Genomic DNA, 26,504 nt, shown 5'->3' with positions numbered 1-26,504 from the left:
ACCTGCTGGTTTTTTCTGCTTCTTGAGGATGGGAGGAGGGTGGGGGTCCTCAAGTAAGTAAGGAGAACTGGGAACAAAGTAAAGGGGTGGATGGAGACCTTGGTTTTACTGATGTGGGGATGCAGGGCACATTTTTAAGAAACATGGTTTTGTTTGTTCTACTCTTTCAATATCCCTTTCTATTTGGATGAGCAGCAGTGAAGATTTTTTCCTCTGTTTAAATTATCAGATTTCCTGTCAGTCTGTGTCTGGCTTGTGACTTTTTCAGTGGGTTTATTTAACTTTTTTTTTTTTTTCTCTGAGGGCCCTGGAAATTTTCCAACACTGGTAACAGCAGAGCTGAGGAGATTTGTAGTGTTCCTCCATTTCTCTTTCTAGTCAATATGGTCTGCAAGGTTTTGCTGTTTCCCTGTTGCTGGTCTGGGCATGTGAGGAGCAGAGTCCTGTGTTTTGAGTTACTAGCCCAGGACCTAATACTGCTCATGTGTATCCCAGACTTCGCATACCTCAGTCCTGCATCTGTCAAATGAAGTGATCTTGGAGAAGAGAGGAGTTAGGATAATTTGAGATTTTTACATCTGAGGTACTTCTGTGCTGCTGTGAGGAATAGGTATGCTGAAGGCAAGCAGAGCAGTGATGCCACGGACACAGCATTCAGGAGTGAGTTGAATTAGTTTTATTTCAACGGACTTTGAAATGGTGAGGAGGGGTGATGTCACAACAGTGTAAAGTGTAACTTTATTTGTAAGAGGTTCTTTGAAAAAGTTTAACTATCTAAAGCTAGAAAGGGCTAATATGTTTTCAGGTGGCTAATCTACTAAACTACGTGTTCATGTCTTCAGATGTAGTGTAAGATGTGTTAAGTTTAAGATGAAACTCCACCATATCTGCTGTCGTCAGCTGAAAACTATATATTCATACCCTTTATCCAGTTTTAATTAAGTTGTCTCGAAATAAGACCTGTATTCTAGTGTAGCTTCTGTCAGGTACAAGAAAAAATTTGAGGCGATACTGAGGGGCTGGAATAAGATGTAGAGCAATGTCAACAGCTCCTTCCTTTTATTCTTGCAGTATGGAACTTAAAGACTGAAAAGTGTTCCTTTGTAGCAAGGTTTGTTTTTCTAATGTTTGGACGGGTACTCAGCTTCTTTCTAGTGACAAAAAAATTTCTATGGTCTCAAAGGCTAAATAGCCCATATGGGACACACTGAAAGTACAGTAGAATTGGGAAGTTGAGGCAATGATGGTACATCCCTAAGGTAGTAAAAGAAAAAGTTTAGGAAGGGCACACAAAAATACACAGTAAACTGGGAGCTGATTGATTGTTTCATCATATTCTTTAATGTTTTGAAACAATGGACCTCCAGTGTCCTGGAGGCTGATCTCTTCCCTGCTGATCCCTACAGCTGGGTTCTTGTGTGATCTTGGGTAAATCATACAGTCTTTTCATGTCTCCACTGTTGAGCTTAAAGAAAAAAATCTCTTATAGGACTCTTGTTGGAAGAAAATACTAATAAATAAATCAAGGTGCTCAGATACTCTGGAGGTGTGTGTGTGTAACAGCATTACATTAACCGTGCTTTCTAGCATTGATCTGTAACCTGAGCCAGTGTGGGTTTAAAATGGTGGCTGCAAGCCAGTACATTCACCTTGTAATTTTTGAACTCAATCAATAAGATTGTTTAACTCTCCATTGATCAAAAATTGATTGTTTTGGGAGCCACCATCTTTTTCAGACACTTTCCAATTACTTCAATTCTAAAAGGATATCCAGTTCATCCATAAGCTATTAATGAAGTTTATGACCCATGTTATTTAAGAAGTCTGTGTAGATGGCCGGAAGAGCTTTAAAATGAATTAAATGGAGATCTAATTTGGGTAAAGGAGGTGCTGCAATATTAACTTTTTGTTTTTTCTTGTACAGCTATTGGCGAATATGAAGAGCTTAGAAAAGAAAATAAGAAAACGAAAGAAGAGGTTTGTATCTATTGACTATTTCTTTTTTACTAAAATGGCAAATATCAGAATATTTTATTGACTCTGGCAGGTTGTTTGCTTTTGTGAGCTCAGCTGATTTTTCACCTGTCATACTTGCACCTATATGTATTAAAGGAGTAGTGAATGCAACTATTCTTGCTGTCCCTCTCCTGAAGGGTTGCTATGAAGCTGTATGTATTTTTAAATAATTGCTTCTATAGCCAGTTTGCATATGATTACAGTGTCAACATAGACCAACTGAAGTGTTTAGATGTTCTTAGGAAAATTTGTTTCTCTTGGATCTAAGCCTTGCTGTATTACAACTTGATTTGCACGGTGGGACTCACTGAAAAGAAAATAGAACAACTCCCCACACCCAGCCCTTCTGAAAATCCGGAATGTGGGGCTAGGATTTCTGAAGATATTTGAAGTCTTCCCCACCCTCATACCCCTGAAAAAAGCAACTCAGTTTTTAATAGGAGAGCAAGATGTCTTGTCTTGACTTGCAGAATGGTACTGCAGCATAGAACTGATTCACAGCATGTCAGACACCCTTCTGTGGAAGCTGTGTGCGGTCCAACTTGACAAGAAGCTTTGAATATATGGACTGAACTTAATACATTACTGCAGGCTTTGTTTTTTTAATGTTCAGAGATGCTGGAGTAAGAAATAATAACCACTTCCTAGATTTTTCATTGTAATCATGACGAACTGTCCGTCTGGTAGCAAAAATAAGAACATTTGCTAAGGTATCTCTTCCTACCCCAGACTCTTGTTCATTCAACACACCTGCTGTCTGCAAGGAAGCCGACAGGAACAGAGCACAGAGAGATTTGGTGGCAGTGTAGTGCTGCATAAATCCATGTCAGTGAGCAAAGGTTTTTAGCAGGTATCTGCCAAAAGAAACTGTGGCCAATAGAAGCCTCTCTTCAGTTCTAGATATCAAAGAAGGTAGGAGTCAGTGTTAACACTGTACTGTGTACAGAAAATTCTCCTTTCTCCATTATTAGTGAGCTGAAGATGCAAGTTTTCAAATCCCTGCTTGCTGCCAAGCCACGTAGGTTTAATTTATCTTTTCTTGATTGGTGACTTTTAATCCAGTTATTACAAACATTCAGTTCAAGGCTGTCTTTAGCTACTTTCTCATTATTAAAGAAAACTTGAAGCTTATCTTTATATTATGCTTCAGCAGTGATGGTGTGTATTTCCACTGAGCTCAGCATATCATACTTCGCTCCCTCCTACCCACTGACCTTCTTGTCTTTTTTTACTATGCTCGTTGCTGCATTCCCGTTCTGCTGTCTTACGCCTCAGCCTCAGGTACCGGGAAAATCTGTCCTCTTTTGTTGCTGTTTGGAAGACTGTGGCGGTTCGCTGCCTAGTACTCAGAAGAAAAGGAGAATGAAATTAAATGAAATGAACGGAACAAAATGAATGAAATGAAATTAAATGAATGAAGTGAAATGAAATGAATGAAGTGAAGGGAAGGAATGAAAGGAGTTAGACTAAGAGTCCATCTGCCAGAGTATCCTGTCTCTTACAGCAACAGAAAGGGAGGAGTGTAAGAGCATGAGTACTCGTATGGTCTCTAAACCACTTGCAGCCTGGGGACTTCCTCAGCTGCACGAGAAGTGGGCTCCCCATCTTTGCCTTGAACCCAAGTCCTGCTAGCTTTGGTATTTCTTCAATAAAGCTTTGTTTAGGTTAGGGCAGGGAGGTGGGGAATGAGGAGGCTATTCTTGAACTGCATTTTTATTTAGGAAATGTTTTTCTTCAAAGGCAATTCCAGTGAAAAGTTTTGTCACCAAAATCGAGATGAGATGTCCTGAGGTTGCTTCTTGCATTCTGTTCTTCTTTCTTCCCTGCTCCTTTCTCACAAGATTTCTTTCCTATAACTCTGCATATCTCTAGCCACTCCTGTGCGTTTCTTCTGAAGGCTGGTATGATGTTTTTCAGAATTCTTGCATAACAACTGAAAACCCTTCAACCCTGAGCACGTGTTTAACTAATTTGCCCGTCTGGGGATTTATCCACATTAAGCACGTGCTTGGGGTTGGAGGATTTTCAGTTGTTATGCAAGTATTCTCAATTCAAGACCCTCCATCCTGCAAATTTGTGTGCTTGTGTAAGCAGTCCTGCTTAATTGTTTAAGTGCTTGGACTCAAGTGGTTAAGTGTGAGGCCCTAAGTGCATTTCTTCTACAAAAAAAAAAAAAAAAAGAACCTACTGTTACAGAGTTCATGGTTATGTTTGCTTACAGTGCAAATACCGGAAGAAACTATTCCTCATGTTACTGCAGAGCTGGGTAAGGCTGAAAGCTTGTTAGTGTCTCTCTAACTTTGTGTATTAGTTTATGCTTTACGGGATCGAACCTGATATTGGAGGAAGTATAGCACAGGCTGTATCTCTGCCTGTGGCTCTGGGAAGTCGTGGGTACCCAGTTTCTGTTCCAGTTTCTACCACTATCTGTCAGTATGAGTGTAAGCAAATGGCTTTCTCTGTGTCGGTTGTGGTCACATAATTACATCAATAGGAGGAAGAGAATAGAGAATTAATTTTTTTAGAAAAAGACTTGCAGACTATTTGTGGAAAGTGCCACGTGGGAGTTAGATGGCAGGCTGATGCACTTGGAAATTTTTTCTGAGTCACCACTACATTTGTATGGCTCTGAAAGGTGAGGTGTGTCATGGAGAAATGATCCTAGTTTACATTAGAAACTTGGAACTTGGTGCATAATGGGCAGCTAACTTAAAATAAGATGTAAATTTAATTTTGGAAAATTTATGCTCTTTTTTCCATGTTCTTTTTTAAGATTATGAAGTAAATTGGCTTTTACATAGGTTACTTTGTTCAAAGCACTCCTGCTTAAAAGGATGCTAATAACCATGAAAATGCAGCAGCAAAATGAGGATCTTTGATCTGCAGTCCCTCTTCCTCATTGCCTTGCTAAACTGCCAATTTGGAGACCTCTGGTGAGGTCTGACAAAATTGGTGTTGGAATATTTTTGTATCAGTATTTTTAAGTGCTTTCAAAAACCGGAGCAAAAATGACATTGGCAGATTACTTTTCTTAGGAAATCCATTTAATTGAAGTAGCCAACGGAACATGCATACCAGTCCCCCAAGAACAGGCAACTAACGTTCAGTTGCACACAGCGTAGATAACTTAGTATGCAGTTCTGACGTGTTCCGAGTCAGATCATGAATAAATATTTGACTACTTGCTAATCAGACAGGAATGACACTGAACACTGGTTTTGACAGTGTTTTGTCATGCTGCCAGCAGGAAGAAGAAAAAAGAAAGCAAGATAGCTTTCCAAAACAGTAGGTGTAATACTGCATCTCTGTTATATCATTCATGGTGTTTGCTCTGTTAAGGCACATGTATAGAGTGGATTACATGTTTTGTCACCAAATGGGAATGGAGAAGGGATTCTGCCGTGATGACATGCTCGTTCTTCCTGAAAGTAGAGTATAGCAAATGTCAGAGGATACTTTTGAGTACTGTACCAAACTCATAATTTTAGAAAAGCATTAAATCTGCATAAATTTCACAATCTCTGTAAATGAAAGAGAATGTATCGTGTGTTGCTTAGCAATGGCTTAATTGACTATATGGCTACTATGTGAACTTCTTGCATCTTAATATCAGGGCTGAACAATCTCTTCCTTGTTTTTGTCCTTTGAAGGCCTTTTACTGAAGTCAGTAGGAGCTTATGTTGGCAAAAAAGAAGCCTGTTAGAAGAGAATAGACAAGAAACCCAGGCCTCCCTGGAATTAATGGAAGAGAGTCATTAGGCTGGTGGGAGTGGGCGTAGTCCGCAGGCTTCCAAGTGGTTGTGTGTGTCGACTTCCCAACGTCACTTTGTAGTGTCAAGTTCCCATGATGGCACGGGACTGTGCTGGCATTGCAGTAGCTGCAAGCACAGGCCAAGTTCATGTTCTGCTGTTCACCTTGCTGACAGGCAGTGTTTGGTTCGAACACTGATCTTTGACATGCACGTGATTTACTTGTAAGTAGTCGGCACCTCTGTTCTCCACCACCAGTTCTCTGGGCTAGCAATAAAGTATCGCCTCGTATCTTGTGTACCTAGAAGGCAAGACTGAGAGGAGAAAGCAAAGCTCCTCGACTTGCTACTGCAATGATGAAGAGTCTTAAGGAGTTACTCACAAAATGAATTTTGGAAACTAAACTGTTACTTGTTTCTAAAAATACAGATGCAATGTCTTTTTATTGCCAAGAAATTATCTTTGGCTCTTGTAGCTAGTTCAGGACTGGAATGGGAATATTGTCTATTACCTCTCATTTTCATTGGGATAACGATGCTATAAATATTAAAAATATAGTAAATAAAATGGTATAAGTGCTTATATTCCTTTACAGAAAAGTGGGAACTTTTAACAAAATAAAGGTAAAAACAGCAAAATGACCAACAATCCAGGAGTCCACTTTATTTTTTCGACAATCCGCTTTTTTCCATTTGAGGGTATTCCTGAATATGGAGCTATCTGTTAATGCTGACAAGGGGAGACAGTAAATACTTGAAAACTCATTCTCCTAAGCAGTAGCATGTCCTTGAATGTGAAAAGTGAACAGTGGATTTTATGCTATTTGCCTTTTAGCATTTAGGGTTAGTGATGTTCTTGTCAATTAACAATTCTGCTGTATATGCCTCAAATTGCTTTTTCTGACAAGTGAAGTGGTTGTGAATTTTGAAGACTTCTGTGCAGCTTTTTAAGTGCAGCCAACACTTCTAAATTTTGATATTTTTAAACTTCCCTGTTTGAAAGGTAAGGTCAGTTTATTTTAAGGGATGACAGTGTTGTTTATTATGAAATATAATTGCTTTACATGAATATTTCCTTTGCATAACTTTACAGTTTGAAACAATACAGGGAGTTAAAGACAATCTCAACTTTTTCTAATTCTTAGCTAAATTAGAGATAAACTAGGGTGTTTTTTTTGTGGTAGGACTTGTAGCAGCTCTGCTTGCACGGGTTTGATTGCAAGACAAAAGGCAAAGTGCTTTGCATTGATCATTTCAGCAAGACAACAATCTCCCGCTCTCCTTTTCTTCCTGCTCTTTCATTCTGAAGCACAGTAGCAGTGAAAAGAAAATATTCAGAAAGCTGCAACGGGGAGCAGGAATTGCTCTGCAGAGACCCAAACCTATGGACCCTGATTGTGCAGAGAAACACGTGTAGCTATCAGGAGAATAGTCAGCTTGCCATGGTCCAAATGGAGCACTCTCTGCAAACAGTACTCCAGGTGGAGTGGGATAGGTCACTTCCCCTTTCACTGCTCAGGGAATGCTGTTATGCCTTACAGCATGTTGCTGGAGGATTTCAGAAGGAGTTTTTCCTGTCATTGGGATAGGGAGTGTACTGCATCCTCTACATCAAGGTTTCCATCAGTAGGAAAGTGTCTTGTTGACTTCCACCAGCAACAGATCAGGTCCTTAATCTTCCTGATTTTTAAACTGAGCATTGTAAGCACTTGCTCACTTAATGTGCAGTGGGCTGAAAGCTTGCAGCACGCAGAGAAATCCGTGGGTGAAGTATGCCAGTGTGGTTACAGTGTCTCTCTTGTAAAATACAGAGAGGCAGCAGCTCACGCTGATTCCCCTTTCGCAGTGGAGCTGTGCTCTGCAGGAACAATCCGAGATACTTTCTTTCTGCGTCTTTTACTGCCTTGGGTGCTTAAGACTGCACTTCTGCCAGTTAAGGTAAGGCAAATTTTTGCTGAGGAACTGTGAGGGAGGACAGCAAGCAGCCAGATTCATGAACAGATTTCCCTTCCCCACCTCTCCTGTGCAAGACTCTCTGAACAGCTTCTTTGTTAACAGGGCCAGATGAAACTGAGTCCGCGTCCCGTGCCGCTTGCTCAGCACATCTTGCTCCTTCTGCAGCCCTTCCTTCTTTCACAGGCCTGTACAACAGCTGGTGACTGACCTGTCCCCCCTACTCACCTGCTCTCCCTTGCCTCGTCACCCTAGTGCCACGAGAAGCGGGATTGCTTGTTGAGTGCAGCTCCTTTTGCTCCCACACATAGCCATCAGCAGCGGCTCCCAAAGCTTGCGTGGAGGCTGCCGCTGCGGCGACATCGATGGCATTCTCTCCTAGCCGAGGAGCAGGTCCTTCTTTGGGCCTCATCCAAGGTCCTCTGGAGCTGAGAGAAGCGCTCTCTTGAATTTGGCTGCCTTGGAATCGGGCTCTCCCCCCTTCTTGTTACCTAACAGCAGGCTCCTTTCCCAGCTAACTCAAAGTGGATCCTCACGTGGAAAAACTGAAAATCGAGCAAAATCATTTATTTTTTTCCCCAGTTTTGTTCCAGTGACTGGTTTCCTTGCTGTTGCAGCTACGCTGTAAGGAGCTCAGTCACACAGATCTCTTCCAGAAGTTAACGCATGGTCTTAGGCTGATTTATTACTGTGAGCATACACAGGCACATGTGAGGAAGGATGTCTGGTGTACGCTGTGTGCGTAAGACCCGTTGTGGGCCAGTCATGCTTCCCCCCGGGTCATGTGTTTTTCACAGTGTGGTTAATCACTGACTGTGTCTCTTGTGAAGTTTACTCATTTAGTTGAGTTCTTTCCTTTGCTTACAGAAGGGGTTTTCTTAGAGAATTCTATTTAATGTCTGTTTTATTCTTTCTCTTTGAAGAAACCTTTCCATCCTAGATCAGTGAGTGCAGCCCTGGGTAGTATTAGCATTAACCCCCACGTTAATAAAACTGGACTGATGGGAAATCTTTAAAGTGTGAAATGAGTGTCCTCCCCTGTTCAAGGCTGAAGCTTTGCTCATGATGTTAGGAAACTGAACATGTCCCTGTTTATTGGCTTTGAGTTTTTCCTTGCACATGGTAGGTGCAGAAATGTAGGCCTCTCTTCCAAGTCTATTTGTGTTAAAGAAACTAGAATTAAAGCGTATTCTTGACATGCCAAGTATTGCTTTTACTCTTGTGTGGAACATGGGTGACTGTTTATATGGGTTTTGGATAATGTGGCTCTTCAAAAATATCTTCAGAGTAGCTCTGTATTGGAACCTAAAATCAAGTGCAGTTTGCCAGTTTGGTTAGGAAATACTCTGGGTAATTAATGTTTTATGCATAGTTTGCATTGATCTTACATGCCTGAGAGCAAAAAGAAATGGTGCTTTGATAGGCTTCTGTACGTTACTGTGCTGGTAATTGATCTTTGTTGATTTTGCATGTTGTGACTCTGCTAATTAAATGACTGAGATCAGTGTTTCATTTTCTCTTCTCCTACAGTGTGACAAATTCAAGCAAGAACGAGATGAGGCTGTCAAAAAACTGGAGGAGTTTCAGAAAAGTAAGTTGATAATGTTATTGGGAATTTTTTGGTATGGAGAGTTATAAGCATCACTCTGCATACTCTGCAGCAGTGTTAAGAGTGCTGAGATTCAAGTCCATTTGCTCTTTCTCCTTCAGACCTTGTTTTATGGAGTTAATCCAGTGAGGCTTTGACCATTGTCAGACTAACCGCTGTCACAGCATCCACATGGTGCAAAGGGGTGAAAATACAGTGGTACAAATGTAGGTCTATCTCACCTGGATTCTGCAAGTGACTTTTAGTATGATATATGCTTGGATTGAGTGAGATTTGACCCTATTGCTCAGTTTACCATTATTATAATATTATTACTAGATTTTTCATAAAAAAGGAGTAAAATGACTTTAAGCACAGACACACCAATAAAGGTTTTTAGGATGAACTGCTGTGTCTTGATAACTTTTAGAGCAAGTTCAGTCTTGTCTGGGCTGTGAGAATGTCAATATTCAGTTTTACACTTCTATGGTGGTGGTTCTATTGAAACTGTATGGTGTCTGGAAGCAACAAAGCACATCTAATGGGAGTGGAAGTATCCTAGTGAAATAGCTCCATAGAGGAGACAATTACAATAGGATTGTGGGCTGTTACATCTCGTTTGTGCCAATATGGTGAACTGCACCACGAAGAATCAGAAACGTGGATGAAGTTAAGGCAAGAGAAGGAAATCACATAGTCTGTAATTTTGTGTGACTGTGTTAATAGAGGAATTTTCTCACTACTGTTTTATAATTGTACATATGATGCTATTATGAAAAAGACTCCAAAATCAACAGGAATCATCTATCGCCTTACATCATCTTAGCTCTTCCCTCAGGCAAGAATGTTCTCCAAGAAGTCTAATTCCTCTGGAAAAAAAATGCAGCCTGTTCTGTTTTTGTTATGATACAAGGAATACCAGAGTGTGGCAGAAAATGTCAAGTACTTAAGACTTAAAATTTGAAGTAATATTTGATGTTGTAAAATTTTATAGGTTTCTTTTATCTATCTTTCACATTTTTAAAGGACATACCTTGTAAACATAGTGATAAAATGCCAGGAATATTAGGATTTTAAGGCAATAATAGAGCCCATTATTTAAACGACAATATAAAAGGCAATTATATTGATGAAGAGCTACATCGGCTTTGTGTCTGTGAATAAACTTGGCCTGTACTCAGCTTCTATTTGTTCTCCTGGCATAAACACATATTGTGTGTGATTCCAGTTTAATGGGGCCCCGTTTGTATGCCAAGCAGCTGCATTTTAGGCCCTATTGCGTGATTTCATAGCTCTCTGAAAATTGGTTCTATTGAGCACAAGAGATAGAAGGTGGTGGTGGGGGGGAAAGCTTCAACACACAATCATTTCTTTTCAATTGGAGCCAGCAAGGTTGATGACAACATGACCATTGTGTTATAATGATAAGACCACTAAGGATCTGTACCTCTCATCAAGGCTTTCACACAACAGCAGATACAATTTAATTCACTGCTCTGTCAGCAGTGCTGATACCATTATGCCGTCTGTCTCCACAGTTATAATCACTGTCCTCCGAGAAATGCAGTTGAAATGATCTTGAGCAGTCAAAGAAACTCTCAATTAAGGCTGCCACTTCCAATGTGTCAGATTGTGTCTTATGCACTTGGTACAATTTTCACCTCCAATCCTGTTTATTTACAATGTCTACCAGTAATTACGCTTAACATGTCATTTAGTGAGGGTGCCCCTGCCAAGGAGATTGTTGGGTGCTGCAGTACCATTGAGTGGGAGTTTCTCGCAGTCAATGCCATCAGCGGCTTTTAGTCCCTGATGGGATGCAGTAGTAATGTTGATAATGCAAGTATCGTGCTCATCAAGTCATAATTAGATGCCACTCAAATGTGCCACTTGTAATAACAGTGTTGATTCATGTTTTCTCGGTGACTGCAACTACTAATTAGTTAAGTGGTTTTTGGTTGGCCTGCATTTGCTGCGGATTATTATTACCCCTGAAAAAAACTGTCAAGGTTAGAGATGTTTCAGGCCACTTAGTGCTGCTTTATGAATTTTAATATTGACATAATAAGAACTTTGGACAGACTTAGGAAATAATATATTTTTGTATTTAATTTGGAAAGATTTTTTTCCCCTGAGTTAATCATAATTGCGGGTTAATTAAGTTTAAATGAACCAAGAGTAATCCCTAGTTCTGCCATGTGAGCCCAATCCTTGTTTCCTAACTTTAGCTTTGCTTGAGGCCATTAGATTCCTGTCTGTAAACTGGGAGCAGCTCTGTATCTCCACTGCTCCCTCATCCTGCCCAAAGCATTTAATTGCTCCAGACTCCCAGAGCCTGGTAGAATAAAACCAGAAGAGATATGGCCGTGTACTACCTGAAGCTTTTCCTCTCAAATTTAAATATAGCGGCTGGTACAGCACGCTTGGAATACATAATTTCTCCAAAGTCAGAAAAAAATGGAAATAAAAAGACAACCAAAGAAAGAGGTGAGGTTGCTGTGCTGTTAAAAGATTTCATGTGAATATAGTTTTTGGACCAAGATTTCCAGTACTCTGCCCTGCTCTTTTTTTTTGGCTGCTCATATTTTGTAGAACTTTTCTTGCGTGCAGCTACTGATTTGACAGCAAACTCCAATGTTTTGGTGGTTTTCTGCATTATTAATGAAAAAATCAGTTAATATTGAATAAGTATCTATAAAGGTGCTTAAATAACACTTGTTAATAGCCTGCTTTTTCCTATCCAAAAGTCCTGTTTTGTAGTCATTGAGGTGACCTCCGGATATCAGAGGACTCGAATCTCTCTTCAGTATTTAGGCAAGTCTTGGAAGAAGCCAAGTGGGACTTTCTGCCCACTGGTATGAAATCACTAGTTTTTAAAGTTTATCTTCACAAAAATAGAAGGAGATACTAGAAAAAGTCCTCCAAGTCTTCCAGCTTTGTTCCTGCTCCAAAGTATTGTTGGGCTGCAAATAGCCCTTTCTGCACTTTGAAATCCTGACACTGGGCTGGAAAGGAATGTGCACCAACAAGTGACTTGCAGAATTAGGGTCCAGGCTGCTGCTTAGGATCAGTTAGAGGTGCCAGGAGCCAAAGAGGAGTTGCGTCAAGGTGCTAGTGCGGGAAATGGGAAACTGTTGTTGGGTTTCATGCTTTGCTCCAGATGCCCTGTGTGACTTGAAGCTTGTCACTTAGAGAATGACTTTCAGCACTAGTTAAGTACCTACCTACTGCTGGAAGTTGAGAGGAATTGCAAACCGGAGTGCATCCATGCTCCTCAATGCCCTCTAACTTACGTTGGTATCCTGTGTTACAAAGTAAGATTTGTTCCATAACTCCTTGGTCAGAAGAAGGAACTGTGCTGTGCTAATGCTTTGACTTCCGTGGAGTCTGTGCTGTAGGAGGCTTTGGTCACTTAACTCCTTTCTCCATTTCCACTTGCCCCAGGCCTGTGCTGCAGCTCTTCATGTGCAGTGTGTTTAGCAACTGTGGTGATACTTAAAATACCATATAAACCTGAAGACACGAAGGTTGAAAATAATCTTTGTAAGACATCTGAGTTAGTCTTGCTCCTTAAAAATATTGGGGTTCCAGTCTTCTAGGGTGCATACCAAATTTTCAAGACGATTCTGATGGCAATCTGAAGGGAAAGTCCTAGTGGTCTGAGTCTGATTCCTCAAGTCTTAATGAAATAAAGATGGTGAATGACAATGGTCAGGGAGGCTCCTGCTGGCCTTCTGCTTCCATAAGTTCATCCCCAGGTCTCCAGTTCCCCCTTCAAAGCTGCCGACATGGCTTGAGAGAGTTGCCTAAAGCAACGAACCAGATATTCAGTGTCTAAACCAGTTTCTGTCCGTGGAGATTATCTAGGTACATACTTCTCTGTATTTGAAATGCTTATGTAGAAAGTTAACAGGAAAAGATGTAATTTTTCTGATCATGGGATGCATGTGTCAAATGCGGGAAAATACTGAGTAATTTTTAAACTCTTCCTCTAGTTTCTCACATGGTTATTGAGGAAGTAAACTGTATTCAGAACCATCTTGAAATTGAGAAGACGTGCCGTGAAAGTGCTGAGGCTTTGGCTTCTAAGGTGAGATGAATTTTGGTGATTTCGTGTCATGTGATTTATTTTTCTTTTTTGTTGAGATTGTATATATGTCCCGTGTATGTTTTCGTATAATCTTGTGGATCTGTGAACTTGTTTTCAAGTGGCAAAAACCATAAGCCATGTGTGACATGCAAAATACAATGCCTTCCTTTAAAGAAAAAAACACCCATTTTAATTTAGTTTCTATTTTGGAACAGTAAGTCATGGACCAGCATCTTGATAGCTAATTTTTATATGCATTTAGGTTAAATGGAAAACAAGTTTTAGAACTGTCCTGTGTGAGATATAAAACAATAATGAGCATTTCAGTGTCTAAATCAAATGGAAAAAGTCAACCACTGCATTACATTTCAGGTGATTGTTTATGAAAGCAAAGCGAGGGCAGGGGAAAGGTGACCTCCGCCGCTCTGTTGATTGCGTCTAGTCTGATGAATTTAGCAAGTGTGTAATTTTCTATATTCCATCTCATCAGAAGTGCATTATTACTAAAGAATGTTTTTATCTCTCTGTTATATATTTTTGGCTGTGTAAAATGCATCTGAGCCACTTCATCAGAAAATGGATTACAGCAATTTTGAACCAAATTTCATTAGCAATGCTGGCTGCCTTTTTTTTTTTCCTTTTTTTTTCCCTCATCCCCTGCCCAAAGTACATCTTTAGATATGGTAAAAATCATACCAGCAAGAAATCGCTTTAATTTAGATGCATTAGCAATGTACTTTCTGGAGGTATTTACTTAATTGTTTGCATAATGACACTATATTAGAATTTATAAGATAGACAATCAGCATATAAGTAAGAAAATGAATGTATTTATACAACTTTTCTTCTTCTCTGCACTTTTTCTGTAATGCACGTACAGGGGCAGTTCGAAGACTAGCTTTATCCCATGGGTCTGCTTTGCCATAGCTGATTTGTTTCTTGGGGTGAGCTGACTATGTAAGATTCCTGACACCACCCTTCCCACTTGCTCAGTTTCATTCTTTGGGAATGAGATGATGAAGTTCTTGAGTAAATCTCCTGTAGTTGGGGGGCTCAGGAAAGGGGGGATCAAAGATGATTTCATAGGTAAAACTTCAGGGTCAGCCTAATTGTTCAGTATGCATTTTATTTCAAGGTCAATATTTGACTTCCAAAGCACATGTTGACTTCGATGTGTTGTACAACATCAGTAGAAAACTGAGCATTGTTCTTAGACCTGAATGCAGGGAATGGTCGGCTGGTGGGTAGGCAGTCACCCCAACATATGCCTGAACACCCCTGAGACTGTGCTGAGCTTGCTGTCTTGATGCAAAACAGTGAAAGAAATGGTGAGAGGGAAACATTTGCAACAATCTCTGCTCTGTTTTCCCTGGCACTTTGATCAAGATGGAGATGCCTTACAGAACCTCTTGTGTGTCATCCACCAACCAGCCGTGTGTTTAAGCATCCAGCCCGGGGTCGTTTCTGACTTGTGGTTTGACCCAGAAAGAATTGGTTTGTGGTATGGCTTTCATCTCGCATACTGACTCTACAGTAATAATTGCTGAGAATTGAAAATAATTCAAAAGGATTATGAGGTAATTCTGCCGTGGTTGGGAGTATACTAGTTGTGGTGTTTGCAGTTTATAAGCAAAATGAAGGCATAGGAGGAGGTAAGAGTTTTTATTTGGCCAATTGATAGAGCTGGCAAAACCAGACGAGCTTTCAGGAGCACAAGCCCTTCTTCAGGTCATTCATTTAGGGCTCCTGTTGATGCTGGTACATGCTTAAGGGTAAGGAGCTGAAGCAGCTATCAGAAAGAATGCGTAGCGTTAAGTAAGCTTGATAGTTGATTTGATTTGATTTGAACCTACACAGGGTATTTATTAGTCAGAAGTGCCAGAGAGGAAAGAAGGGCATGGATGAAGCATCATGTCGAATTCAAGCCTCCTCAGAGGATAAAGAGGACAAGCATCCCATCTTCAGACCATTTTAATGTTGAATGGAGCATTTAATCTGATGTTACTTTGTTGTCTTTGTTTAATAGATCTTTTAATGATAAGGGAGAAGAAAAATACGGTTGAATTTTTTTTTTCCTTGCACAGCAGCTTAAAGACAGACTAAGTAGCTTCTTACTGTTTGTGCTTCTCAACTTTCAGCTGAACAAAGAGAATAAGACCTTGAAAAGAATTAGTATGCTTTATATGGCAAAACTGGGCCCAGAAATTATCACTGAAGAGATTAACATTGATGAGGATGATTCATCCACAGATACAGAAGCTAACTCTGGATCATGCAATTCTGTGCATTGTCAGCAGCAAATAAAAGGTGAGTGTTGTTGCTGAGCCTACACCACCATACAAGGCAGAAGTTGTCTAAAGAATGGCAGTATTGGTTTGGACCAGAGATCCATCTGACTCTGAGTTGTGCTTGTGAGAGTAGTCATCAAAGGATTTCCAGGAAAGACTGTAAGAAGATGGTGGTCTTGTGGTGGTGCTGAATGATGAATCTGGTGAATATACAGGCTACAAAGTAAGTTAGAATGCAATAGGAAAATGAGGTCTGCACAGTTAAGTGTTCAGTGTTACTGAGTCGGTAAAAGGAATATTTCTTTAGATCCTTAACAAAGTAAAAGTTAAGCAGAAGGACAAGGTCACCTTGGTATTGCTTTAACTGCAATGTCACTATTTCAAAAAAGACAGAACTCTCCATTTCTGTTTCCTTTATTTACCTTTATATTATAGAATCACAAAATGGTTTGGGTTGGAAGGGACCTTAAAGATCATCTAGTTCCAACCCCCCTGCCATGGGCAGGGACACCTTCCACTAGATCAGGTTGCTCAAAGCCTCATCAAGCCTGGCCTTGAACACTTCCAGGGATGGGGCATCCACAGCTTCTCTGGGCAACCTGTGCCAGTGCTTCACCACCCTTTCCGGGAAGAACTTCTTCCTGATATCTAATCTAAATCTCCCCACTTTTCAATTTAAACCCGTTACCCCTTGTCCTGTCACTACAGGCCCTTGTAAAAAGTTCATATGTTTCAACTTCATTCATATTCCAGAACTATTATCAAACAAGCAACTTAAAAAGGGATGGTTGTACTGGTAAAACAGCAAAGCTTGGGAAATGGAAATACATTGATAAGAGAAATCTGTGCTTTATTAAGAAATTTCTGATTCTTTTTTTGAAAGGCAATTCAAATTTTTGTAATCCAAAATCTGCCTACCTTTCTCATCTAACCCTGATGAAAAGTATCATGATTCTATATGTTATATCATAGTATCCATAAAAGGGGAATGTCCACATTCTGCAGTTGGTGACAGGGAGATGAAGTGGTTCACTTTAAACAAAAAAAAAAAAAAAAAAAGCTTTGACTTTTTTCTGATAGTAAGTTACAATAGCAATGTTGTCTAAGTACAGCTTTCCTAAACTGTCAGCCTGACCTTGTTAATTGTTTTCTGTTTGAATGCAGCAGCCTCAATTAAGCGGTACAAAGTATCACTGAGGAAAAAGAATGCGTGTTGTAAAAATACTTTAAAAATATCCCACCCAAGAAATAAGGTGTCATAGTACCCTTTTATAATACGCACTTTTCCATCCTCTAGATGCAGAAACAGAGGCAGAGAATGGTGTGATCCACACCATGCAACCCATCTGAATCTGAAATAAGTCTGGAGTTCCTTCTGTCTTTTATTGGAGAAAGATGTCAAGGATACATTTAAAGAGAGCAAAAACTCTGGCTGCAGATCAGAGAACGTGGTTAGGAGGGTAGCAGGGTCAAATGAGAGGAATATTTCAAGAGCTCTGATGTATATGCTTTCTGTCTTGATGAAGAAGTCATTAAAAAAGGAAATGTGGCATCTTGTAAAGGGTTTAGGCTTTGGCTTCTCTCTCTGGCCTTATTATTAAATGTTAATAACCTTACTTTTATAAGGGCTGAGTATTTTTAAAAGCACTGGCATCCCATTTGCTACAGGAGATGATATTCCATCCTAGTGCCTGGAGAGAAACGTGTGTGTGTGTATGGTAGCAGAGGGATCTGACAACACATACCAAGAGGCAGTGCTGGGGCTGTGTCCCTAGCCTAAGCCAAGCGGCGTGGCATTTATCTTCAGGGAAAAACCTGAAGCTACATCTTGGATTACCTGTGAAGTGAAAGGCCATATGCAATGAAAGATGTGTTTTCAAAATTCCCCTTAACGCTTTGTGGTGTTGCCCAGGGTGAAATCTGCCTGTCTGTGCATGTTTATGATTCCAAGCAGTTATGTTTTGTGCTGGGAACGTTGGAAGTCTCTTAGCCTTCTCACCATTCAACAAAATACTGGATGTTTCTTGGAATGATTCCTTCCCTCCCACCACTTTTCCGTAAGGATATACAAATAAGGTAGTACAATCTGAGGCTCTTTAATAAATGAGAGTTTTTTTAATCAAAGGGATTAAATTTTGCCCCTCAGATACCTTCCTCTATTTTTGCTATCTCATACGTTAGGGAAAGGTGATAGTAAAGCTGTAGTACTAATGAAAGTGTAGCGTTGTCTCAGAGGAGTACCTGAAATGCATTTATAGGTTTTGGGTTTTCTTTTTCTTTTTACCTGGCTTTTCACAAATCACAGAGTGGAAGGGGTTGGAAGAGACCTCTAGACATCATCTAGTCCAACCCCCCTGCCACAGCAGGATCCCCTAGAGTAGATCACACAGGAACAAGTCCTTCAGATATGACAAGAGCTGAAAACTCAACTGTGTTGGTCAAGCAGTTTAGTGCATACCCTGTATCTGAAAAGAAATATTTCTTGTGGACATTTATAAAGATTTAGTTTTATGGATACTCTTTCTTCTCTGTATGAGGTTGATATATGTATTGTAAGACCTGACTTAATCCAGTTACCATAAATTTCAGTGAGACCTTTTGTCCCATTAATTTCACTGAAAAGCACAAATCTATAAAGCAGACAATTTGGTTCAAGAACCTTTTGGGAAAACAAGTCTTTTTATTTACTTTAGTATGTGTGTGCCTTTAATTTGGAGGGAAATAAATCTGAGGCTCCTGAACTGGGAGGAGGGGGCTGGGGTTACATGTGAGACTTTCAAGATGTGAGACCAAACAGAATGACATGCTGCATGTCATCATCATCTGCAATTGATTAGCAACAATTTTCTCAACTCGTGGCTGCTATTCAGTGAACAGCAGTGCAATGAAATACTGGAAGCAGGTGGGGAATGAGAGCACTTACTGAAAGCTAATATATATCAATAAATCTATATTTTTGTGGTGTTTTTATGTTAACTTATACCTTGATATATTATGTATGCAAACTGATCTCCTGTTAAGAAGTGATTATAATCAAATGTTTTATTCCATTGTGAATTTAATTTCTTTCATATTTTGATAATTAAGGAACAAAAATTCTGAGGAGAAAATTACAAGCATTAGCTCTTCCATCAGTAAAGGTTATATTCTGGCTCTGTTCACATAATGTTACAAAGACTATAAATTGGCAGCTGTTCAGGACAATTTCTTCAGTGAAAACCTTCCAAGTATTAACTGCCTGTTGTTTTGTTTATTTCCCTTGTGACAAAAACTCATGATCCAAAAAGAATTGAAGTGCATTAATTTGTTTTAAAGGACGCCTATTAAAAATGGCTTTCTACTACCTCCGTACCAGAGTCTCTGTGATGTGACAGTCTCCTGAGTAGGACTGAGGATACTCTGTGGTGGCAGGATGGGCCCCGTTAGAGCAGGAAATGAATCATTCAGCATGCAAATAAAGCCGGCAGTACTGAATGAGGCAGCTTACCCCAGTGGGGTAAATCTGAAACCGTGGCCTAGTTGCAGAACTGTTACTTGACACTTACCCAAGTTCCTAAATTATTGAGGAAGTACTTTGAATACTGCTGGTGCTTCGTATGCAGTTCAGGTGTTTCGTGCTTTATTGTACTTGCATCGCCATGACATTTCCTTTGTTGTTTTCATCCAAGAATAAAACATATTTTTCATTTCTTTCCTCAAACTGTAGAGCTGCGAGATCAAATCATAGCTGTTCATGAGGAAAAGAAGACCTTAGCCATTGAACTGGAAAACCTGAGGTGCAAACTTGTAGAAGTAATTGAAGAAGTATGTATTGTACCATGGAAGGCGAGACCACGTTAGTGTGTAGTCAGTACTTTTTGTATCTAATTTTGCTAAAAACGCTCAGTTGTGAAGTTAATTGAATACTGTCTAATCGCATGTCCTGCCAGCCTGCCCATACTGTGGGCCGCTTAGGACATATGCCTAGGAGGGGCCTTCTACGTCAGAGCCCCGTCTGCTGTTGCTGGCACATGACTTTTCATGGTCTGTTCTAATGCCCATATTATAACTCTCATCTCCACTTCCTGACAGCCCCTCACCCGTCACAGTCTACAGGACTTTTTTTGATTTCCTTGAACCTGTGAATGTGCAAGAAATACTTCTGGAGAATGTCCAGTTTAATCACTGGTGCTACTTCATTGAGCATATCCATGAGTTTGGCCATTGGCAGTGCCCTGTCATGGTAATTAGACCAGCAAATTGGCTTTTTGAGCCAGCAGAGTTTAAAACTGGATAAGCCATGTACTGATGCAAATCAGGACTTAGTGGCTCTTCCTGTCTATGCAACGCTTGCATTCAGAAAGACACAGCTGACAGCTCTTGGACAATAACCAGAGCCCAGGAAAAAAAAGGGAAAACAGCAGTCTGGCTATATTAAAATGCAAACAGTCAAGGGCAAGCTAGTAACTCTTCAAGCAGGTGCTGTGGCGCCTTGTCTTGAAAGGTTCCAAGGATGTTACATTTGCAGCTGTGACTGGTACGTGTTTTGAGGATGGGCCACAGGAGCCCCAGGTGATGGACTAGTTGATAACCCTTTAATGCCGTCTGTTACGGGGTCTGTAAGTTGTGGTAACTGCTTCTCATCCCACTGGGAGCCCTAAGATCAAACCTAAGAAACAGAATTACTGAACGAAAACATTGCTTGCTTTATGTGTTGTTATATGCCTTATGTCACTAACTAAAATACTCTTATTTTTGATCTTTTCTAGGTGAATAAAGTGAAAGAAGAGAAGGCCGTTTTGACAACAGAAGTTAGTAAGCAGCAAAAACTGCTGGAGAAATGCAACAGAGGTGTGTGGTCTCAGCAGGTTCTCTAACAGTTTGCTATATCCTTTGCAGAAGTTTCAGAGCTTTTATGCTGTAGTACAAAGAGTAGGTTACAGAACAGCGGCTGTGGTCCAGATCTGACATGGCCTTATTGCTGCAGGCACTGCATAAACACATGGACTGTTCCAGACTGTCTGTAGTCTAGGAAAATGTGACAGTGCAAATAGGAGGTTGCATGTGAGAATAGGAAAAGTTACTGCTTTGTGGCACAACTGGCAAGCTGGGACAAGAAGGCAGTCCTTCACAGAGTTTGAGCCTTAATCTCCTTGATGTAAATCATTACATCACCTTCCTTTTAGCTGGGAGACAGCTAATAATTCTCAATACCTTGTGAGCAACTTGTACGTTCACAAGATGATGGGAAAAATGCGAGTGCTGGAAATGAGATAAAAAGCATTTCCAGGTTATGGAAGGAAGGCAGACACTATCCTTTACTGGGAAGAGATGAGAGGTAAAATCAGGGCAGGGAAAGTCTAGAAAGAGGTCGGGCTCCTTTTCCTTAATGGAGGTGAGTGCTTCAACATGAGAAGTAGTTGACCCAAAAGTAATTCTGAGGGGAGGTTAGAGACTTTAGTGCCTTGCATTACTGTGCCCTTTTCTCCTGTTGGTTATTTAGTCTTGTAAAGTTAAAAACTGTTTGGTTAAAAGTGTCCTTGGCCATTTCACATTTTCCTGAAATGGAAGACAATGGGTCTGGCCTGTAATGCCTGTCGGTCTTGACGCATTACTTTTTCAACCTACCAAAGGCACTCAGGTATGTCTTCAGCAGCACCTTAACAATACATCCTGGAGGTCCTCAGCCGCACTCCCAGTTTCTGATTTCTCTTCAAGTTGTTCCTCTGCAGCTGTGTCTTGCTTATCTAGGGAGGAAAAAATACAAATCTCTTAAGACCCTCCCAGGAATCCTGAAACGTTTGCTAGCCAGAGAATGGAACATCCAGGGCTGCTGCTTTCGCACGGAAGGGCCTGTGGAAATAGCTTCAGGAAAACAGTGGAAGTAGAGAAGAAAAGTGCAGTCTTTGGTATAAGGAAGACTCCAATCATGCCATGGCCTTCTGCCAATAATATTCTCTTTTTCTTTAGAAAACTTACACAAAATCAGTCCATGTTTTCAAGGAAACAGCTGAGTTTTGAATTATGGAGACATGTATGAACTTTTAGTGGGAAGTTATTTTCTCTGTTTTTCCTTTTCTGTCCAGTGGGACAGTGCCTTACCTTAACACCAAACTTTGGATAGGTTGATGAGAGAGACCAGCTTGAAGAAGGTTTTGATGGGGTAGTGTGGCAGATCAAATGTTTCTGAAATGTTTTCTTTCTTTATAAGCACAATCAAAAAAAGAACAACCCCTTGTTTCCCATTTCCCTGTTTTCCAGGAAGGAGGAGTTATACCAGCTTAGGTCCTAATGCACAGGCAGCATAAAGCAAGATTTTTTTGTATGCCTGAAATGAGCTACCAGAGTATCTCTGCAATACCTGCTGTATCTTATGTCTAAGTGGTACTGTCTTGGGGCTGTGTGATCAACGTGTTTCAGTCAGAGTCAGTGAATTTACCTTGCATCTTTCTAGTGTGTTGGTTGTTTAGGGTTTCTTTGTTGTTGGTTGTTTTTGTTTTGGTTTTTTTTTAAGTTAACATAACTTTGAGGGTCAGGTGGTCTGGGATGTGGATCCCACTCTCTGAAGTACTGCTCGCTGTATGTAGCTTTAAAAAACATTATGCTTGTCTCCAAAGAAGCAAGGAACTTATGTAGGACAGTGTTAGAAATCCAGTGTCATCCTGCAAACTAGCCTTCAGCCAGTAAGAGCTAAAGCTTAAGTGAGTGTTCACTGAGACATGATAAACATAAATGATACTTGGGTACGTGATGATGTAAATGATGCTTGGTGTCCTGGATTGAGGCCTGCTCAGAATGGTTTGGGGAAGCAGGCCCCATGGTTAGCTTTAGCCACCCATATAAGCCTGGCTTTTGGGAGCATAATTTAAATATGGGCAATGCAAAATTGCACTGTTTTCTTGAGGCTCCTTTAAATCTCTGTTGTAAAGGGACCCATGAAACCTCACTCCAACCAGGCAGGCAAATACAGGTGCCTCCAAAATAACATAGTAATCTTTGATAGGTTCAGCACGGCTCTCTTGAGGCATTGATTGCTTGCACCCAAAGAGACGAATAACAGTCTATGCTACTTGTTACTGGAGTTTTGGGTCTGGGAGGGAGAAGTATTACTCTGTTCAGAAGATCAGTAATTGTGCGTTTTTATATAGTGAGACTTAGAGAAAACAGAACAAATATTGCACAGGGGACCATATGTGGAAATGTAAAGCTAAGTTATACCTTCATTCAGGGATTCATGATGGTGTGGAATAACAGCTTATCTGGGTAAATCAAGCAGTGCTTTCACCTTATTTTGATCCATTCCACTTTTGCTTCTGATCTTGTTTTATTCTTATGAACAGTGTCTGTTCTGGCAGTAGAGGAATATGAAGAGCTTCATGTAAACTTTGAACTGGAAAAGAACCTGCGGAAGAAAGCGGAGTCATTTGCACAAGAGGTGAGTACTCAAGAAAGAGGGGTTTTGTAAAATGAAGACATTGCAGCTGATCAAAAACCTACAAGCTTAGATGACTTGATTTCAGTTCCCAGCTCTGGTACAAAAGATGTCTTTGAATGTCCACATACTACTTCGCCAGCATCTGTACTTTATCCGTAAAATGAGTTTACTCTTTCAGTAGCATGTATAAAGCATTTCAGAATGATCCATGCAATCTTACCTCTTTCCTCTTTTAAAGTGAGGCTTTAAATTCGTAATGGGCTTAGTCAGCCCCGATGTTTCAGTGTGGTATATGTGGTGGTTGAGTCTGGGAAGGAGTAGCTGCCCTTCTAGTGACATAATTTTGAAGCACTGTGTTTTTACTGAAAAAGAAGTGTTACAAAATAGGATATCAGTTGAGATTTGTGCTATTTAACATACACGTTTTGAATAACCTAGTGCGGGGAGCATGCAAGCTGAAAAAAAGTGTTTCCATGTTCCAGAAATGGTATAAACACCCAAAGAGGAAAATGAGTTATTGGGTAACATTATAGAATGGCTGGTGGTTGCTCTGATGGCTTGTGACTGGGAATGTTTGCCTTAGAAAATGCTAACAAACTGTTTCATTCTGTTGATGGACTGAAGCCCTATAAAATCATGAGTTTGTGTTTGGTTTGGTTTGGTTTTTTCTCATGTGCTTTTTCTGTTTGCACTCTGGATTTTGAGAGCTCTGTGCTTGTGTTACATTTTTGAGCTCTTCTGTCCAAAGCTATGCATCAGTATTTTCTTTAATAAAATTTGGGCTTCCCAAGTAATCATTTTTCAGGGGGCTCAGGTTTAAAGAAAGCCATTATATGTCAAAATTACCTGAGTCATCAGTATGTACTGCAATACTGTAAATAAGGGAAACATCTGATACGAAGTGGATTTTAGATTTTGAAAGCAGGGCTCCCAGCAAGCAGGTATTTGGCCTTCCGGAGGTCAGCTTTGTCCGAGTTGAGAGCTCTCTTGCTTTTTGTCTTTGCTGCTGTTTCTCTCTCTCTCAAAAAAAGAAGAAATATATTGGATAAATCCTGCACATCCAGCTGCATTCAGTCGGTGATTGCAAGCGAGGGCATATAGGCATTTTGAGCTTGTATGGAGAACAGTGAAGTGGCTTACTGCATTCTGTTAGTCTTGTGGGGTTTTTGCTGGGTGTTTGAGTGTTTTGGATATGAGCAGAATCATATAGCAACATTTTAAACAAAATAAATTTTGAGTGGTTTGAGATAAACTGTAAAGTAATTTGAAAATCTGGAAGCTAGGGGTGAAGAACCTGACCCTGCTGTTGCTTGCACTCGCACTCTCACGCCTGAAAGCTCTTTCTCTGGGCCCTCTACAAAGGTTGGAGAACTTCAGGGCACCTGGGCCAAGGGGACTGGTTCTTTCTCCTCATTCCACCTTTTGCCACTCTTTTCTGTTCTTTCCTTTGCAAGGTCACCCCGTTGACCCTTTGGGAAACCCATTGAAGGAGATAACTTGGCAGAAACTATTAACTTCTAGGTACAGATCGATTCCTCTTTCTGTTAATAGGAAAATTTGCATTTGGGTAACAGGGTTGGGTGCTCCCCCTAAAGGAGAAAGGTATTTGCAAATTCAGCTATATTAAGCTTTGGCAGATTCTCTTTCATTCAGGTATATGGTATAACCTAGCTTTAGGTTATCAGTTCCACTACTGAAGCTTCAATCATTCGATGAGTCAGTGTGTAATTGAAGTAAATTTGAATTTATGTAACTTGTATATATACACATACCTGCAGTCTCCTGCCTCTTGTCAGTATCTCTGCCACGTGTTGAAAATGTAACTATACTTAAGGCAAAGCTAAAGCAGCTGACATGTTCTACTCCCACCCCCCAGGGAATAAGAAATGGTAGAAATGAAAATTATTTACTAATCATTAAAATGTCCTGTTAACTCCCAAATTTTAAGTATGGAGATGGGCTTTTCAGGATGCTGCTAAAGTCAAGAGATATGGGAGAGAAATCACTCGAGGAGTGATTTCTGAAATCAGAGGTTGCACATGCAGCCTCCTCCAAACTCCACTTTTACAGAGCTTTGTGGGATGGAGCCCAAATTCCTCTCCTGAGCAGAACTGGGCACCTCCCTTTGCCGTGGCTTCACTGTCATTTTGATCAAAAGCTTACTGTGGTTTTTCAGAAATAAAAGTGAGATCTACAAATTCCATTTGAATATATTAAAGACAGAGGCATTTATTAGTGACCAAAAGGTGTTAAACAAAATACTGCCTATGTTTAGAAAGTATTAATTTGGTGTTTTTTCAATTCTATTACCAGTCTGTGTTATAACATACATAACTTCATGCAACTATTTTCAAATGTTAGGAAATCTCAGTTTGTTCATTACCAATACTTTTATGTTACTTTTATAACACAACTTTTTTAAAACCTTCTGAGATGTGCAGGCATTATTGTTTTATTGATGGTACCATTGACTGTAATATCTGCCAAACTTATTTTCAGAAATCTGATTTCTAAGCATGTTAAGCATGTTCATTTAGCATGCATTATTGCAGTATGTGTCCTGCATCTCCTACTACTGCTTTGTTTTATCTTCCAAAATACAGAACAATTATGTTCTTCTGTTCATTACCTGACAACAGAAGATGGTATGGAAAGGTCTTACCAATTCTCAGGAATGAGTAATTTACAAGTGTGCAGCTAAGCTGCTTTTCAGATCATAAGAGAGTGTAGTCTGATACTCTGGGCCCAGAATCTTGCTTTTGTTTAGATTCATAACTCCCATACTCAGACACCTATGCATTTTGAAAGACGATATTTAACGAATACTTTTTGTATTTGAATACCAAACTGACAAGCAAACTGTTAAGTACAATGCCAAAGAAATGCTGATTATTTGCAAACAAGTGCTTCTTGGGTTTAGTCATTATTTAGTAGTTGTCTCTTCTGAAAATGTGGGCCCCTGTTGCAGATCGACAGCGTATCTTTTCTGGTGAGGCTTTGCATTCCATGAGGTTCTCCAGTCCAAAACAGAGTTGTTGCAGCAGTGAGCTTCAGGCCTGCCTTAGTCTTCCTTTTGTGTACCTACTTCTCTGCCTTTTGTAGCGTGTTCTTCAGAAGGACTTTCGGAACGTTTTTTAAAACACAGGAGCGTGTGACATCAAAGGCAACAAATGCTCAGTTGTGTCTGGGGAACTTGTTGCATTTCAGAGTGCCTTAAAATTGTGTTATCACTGGCCTGGTTTCACACTGATGGTGTCCCTTCAGTGACCTGGGACGTCGGAGGGGCAGGTCTGGCCCACCACTGCACCCACAACAGTGAAGCTTTGTGCTCGGGGGAGGTTGTATGAGCGTCCTCTCGCATGGATCATCCCGCAGGGTTGCAGCTGTGTTTGGAGAGCTGAGGTTT

The 26,504-nt window shown here is 40.3% G+C and overlaps 1 protein-coding gene across 1 annotated transcript in view; it reads left to right on the top strand.

The window, feature by feature from the left end:
* Window positions 1-1,929: 1,929 nt before the first annotated feature.
* The window catches only part of KIAA1598 (KIAA1598 ortholog), a gene marked incomplete at its 3' end in the record, with an annotated part of 48,340 nt that continues 23,765 nt past the window's right edge, over window positions 1,930-26,504 (top strand). Inside the window, exons 1-7 of the mRNA XM_010148965.1 lie at window positions 1,930-1,977; window positions 9,249-9,309; window positions 13,302-13,396; window positions 15,535-15,703; window positions 19,391-19,488; window positions 20,433-20,514; window positions 23,004-23,098. Coding sequence (XP_010147267.1) covers window positions 13,310-13,396; window positions 15,535-15,703; window positions 19,391-19,488; window positions 20,433-20,514; window positions 23,004-23,098 — 531 coding nt within the window. The remainder of the gene's footprint in view (window positions 1,978-9,248; window positions 9,310-13,301; window positions 13,397-15,534; window positions 15,704-19,390; window positions 19,489-20,432; window positions 20,515-23,003; window positions 23,099-26,504) is intronic.

This window comes from Eurypyga helias, unplaced genomic scaffold (genome assembly GCF_000690775.1).
Source record: "Eurypyga helias isolate BGI_N326 unplaced genomic scaffold, ASM69077v1 scaffold17863, whole genome shotgun sequence".
In the NCBI taxonomy this organism is placed as follows: Eukaryota; Metazoa; Chordata; class Aves; order Eurypygiformes; family Eurypygidae; genus Eurypyga; species Eurypyga helias.
This window is presented reverse-complemented; position numbering and strand designations above follow the sequence as displayed.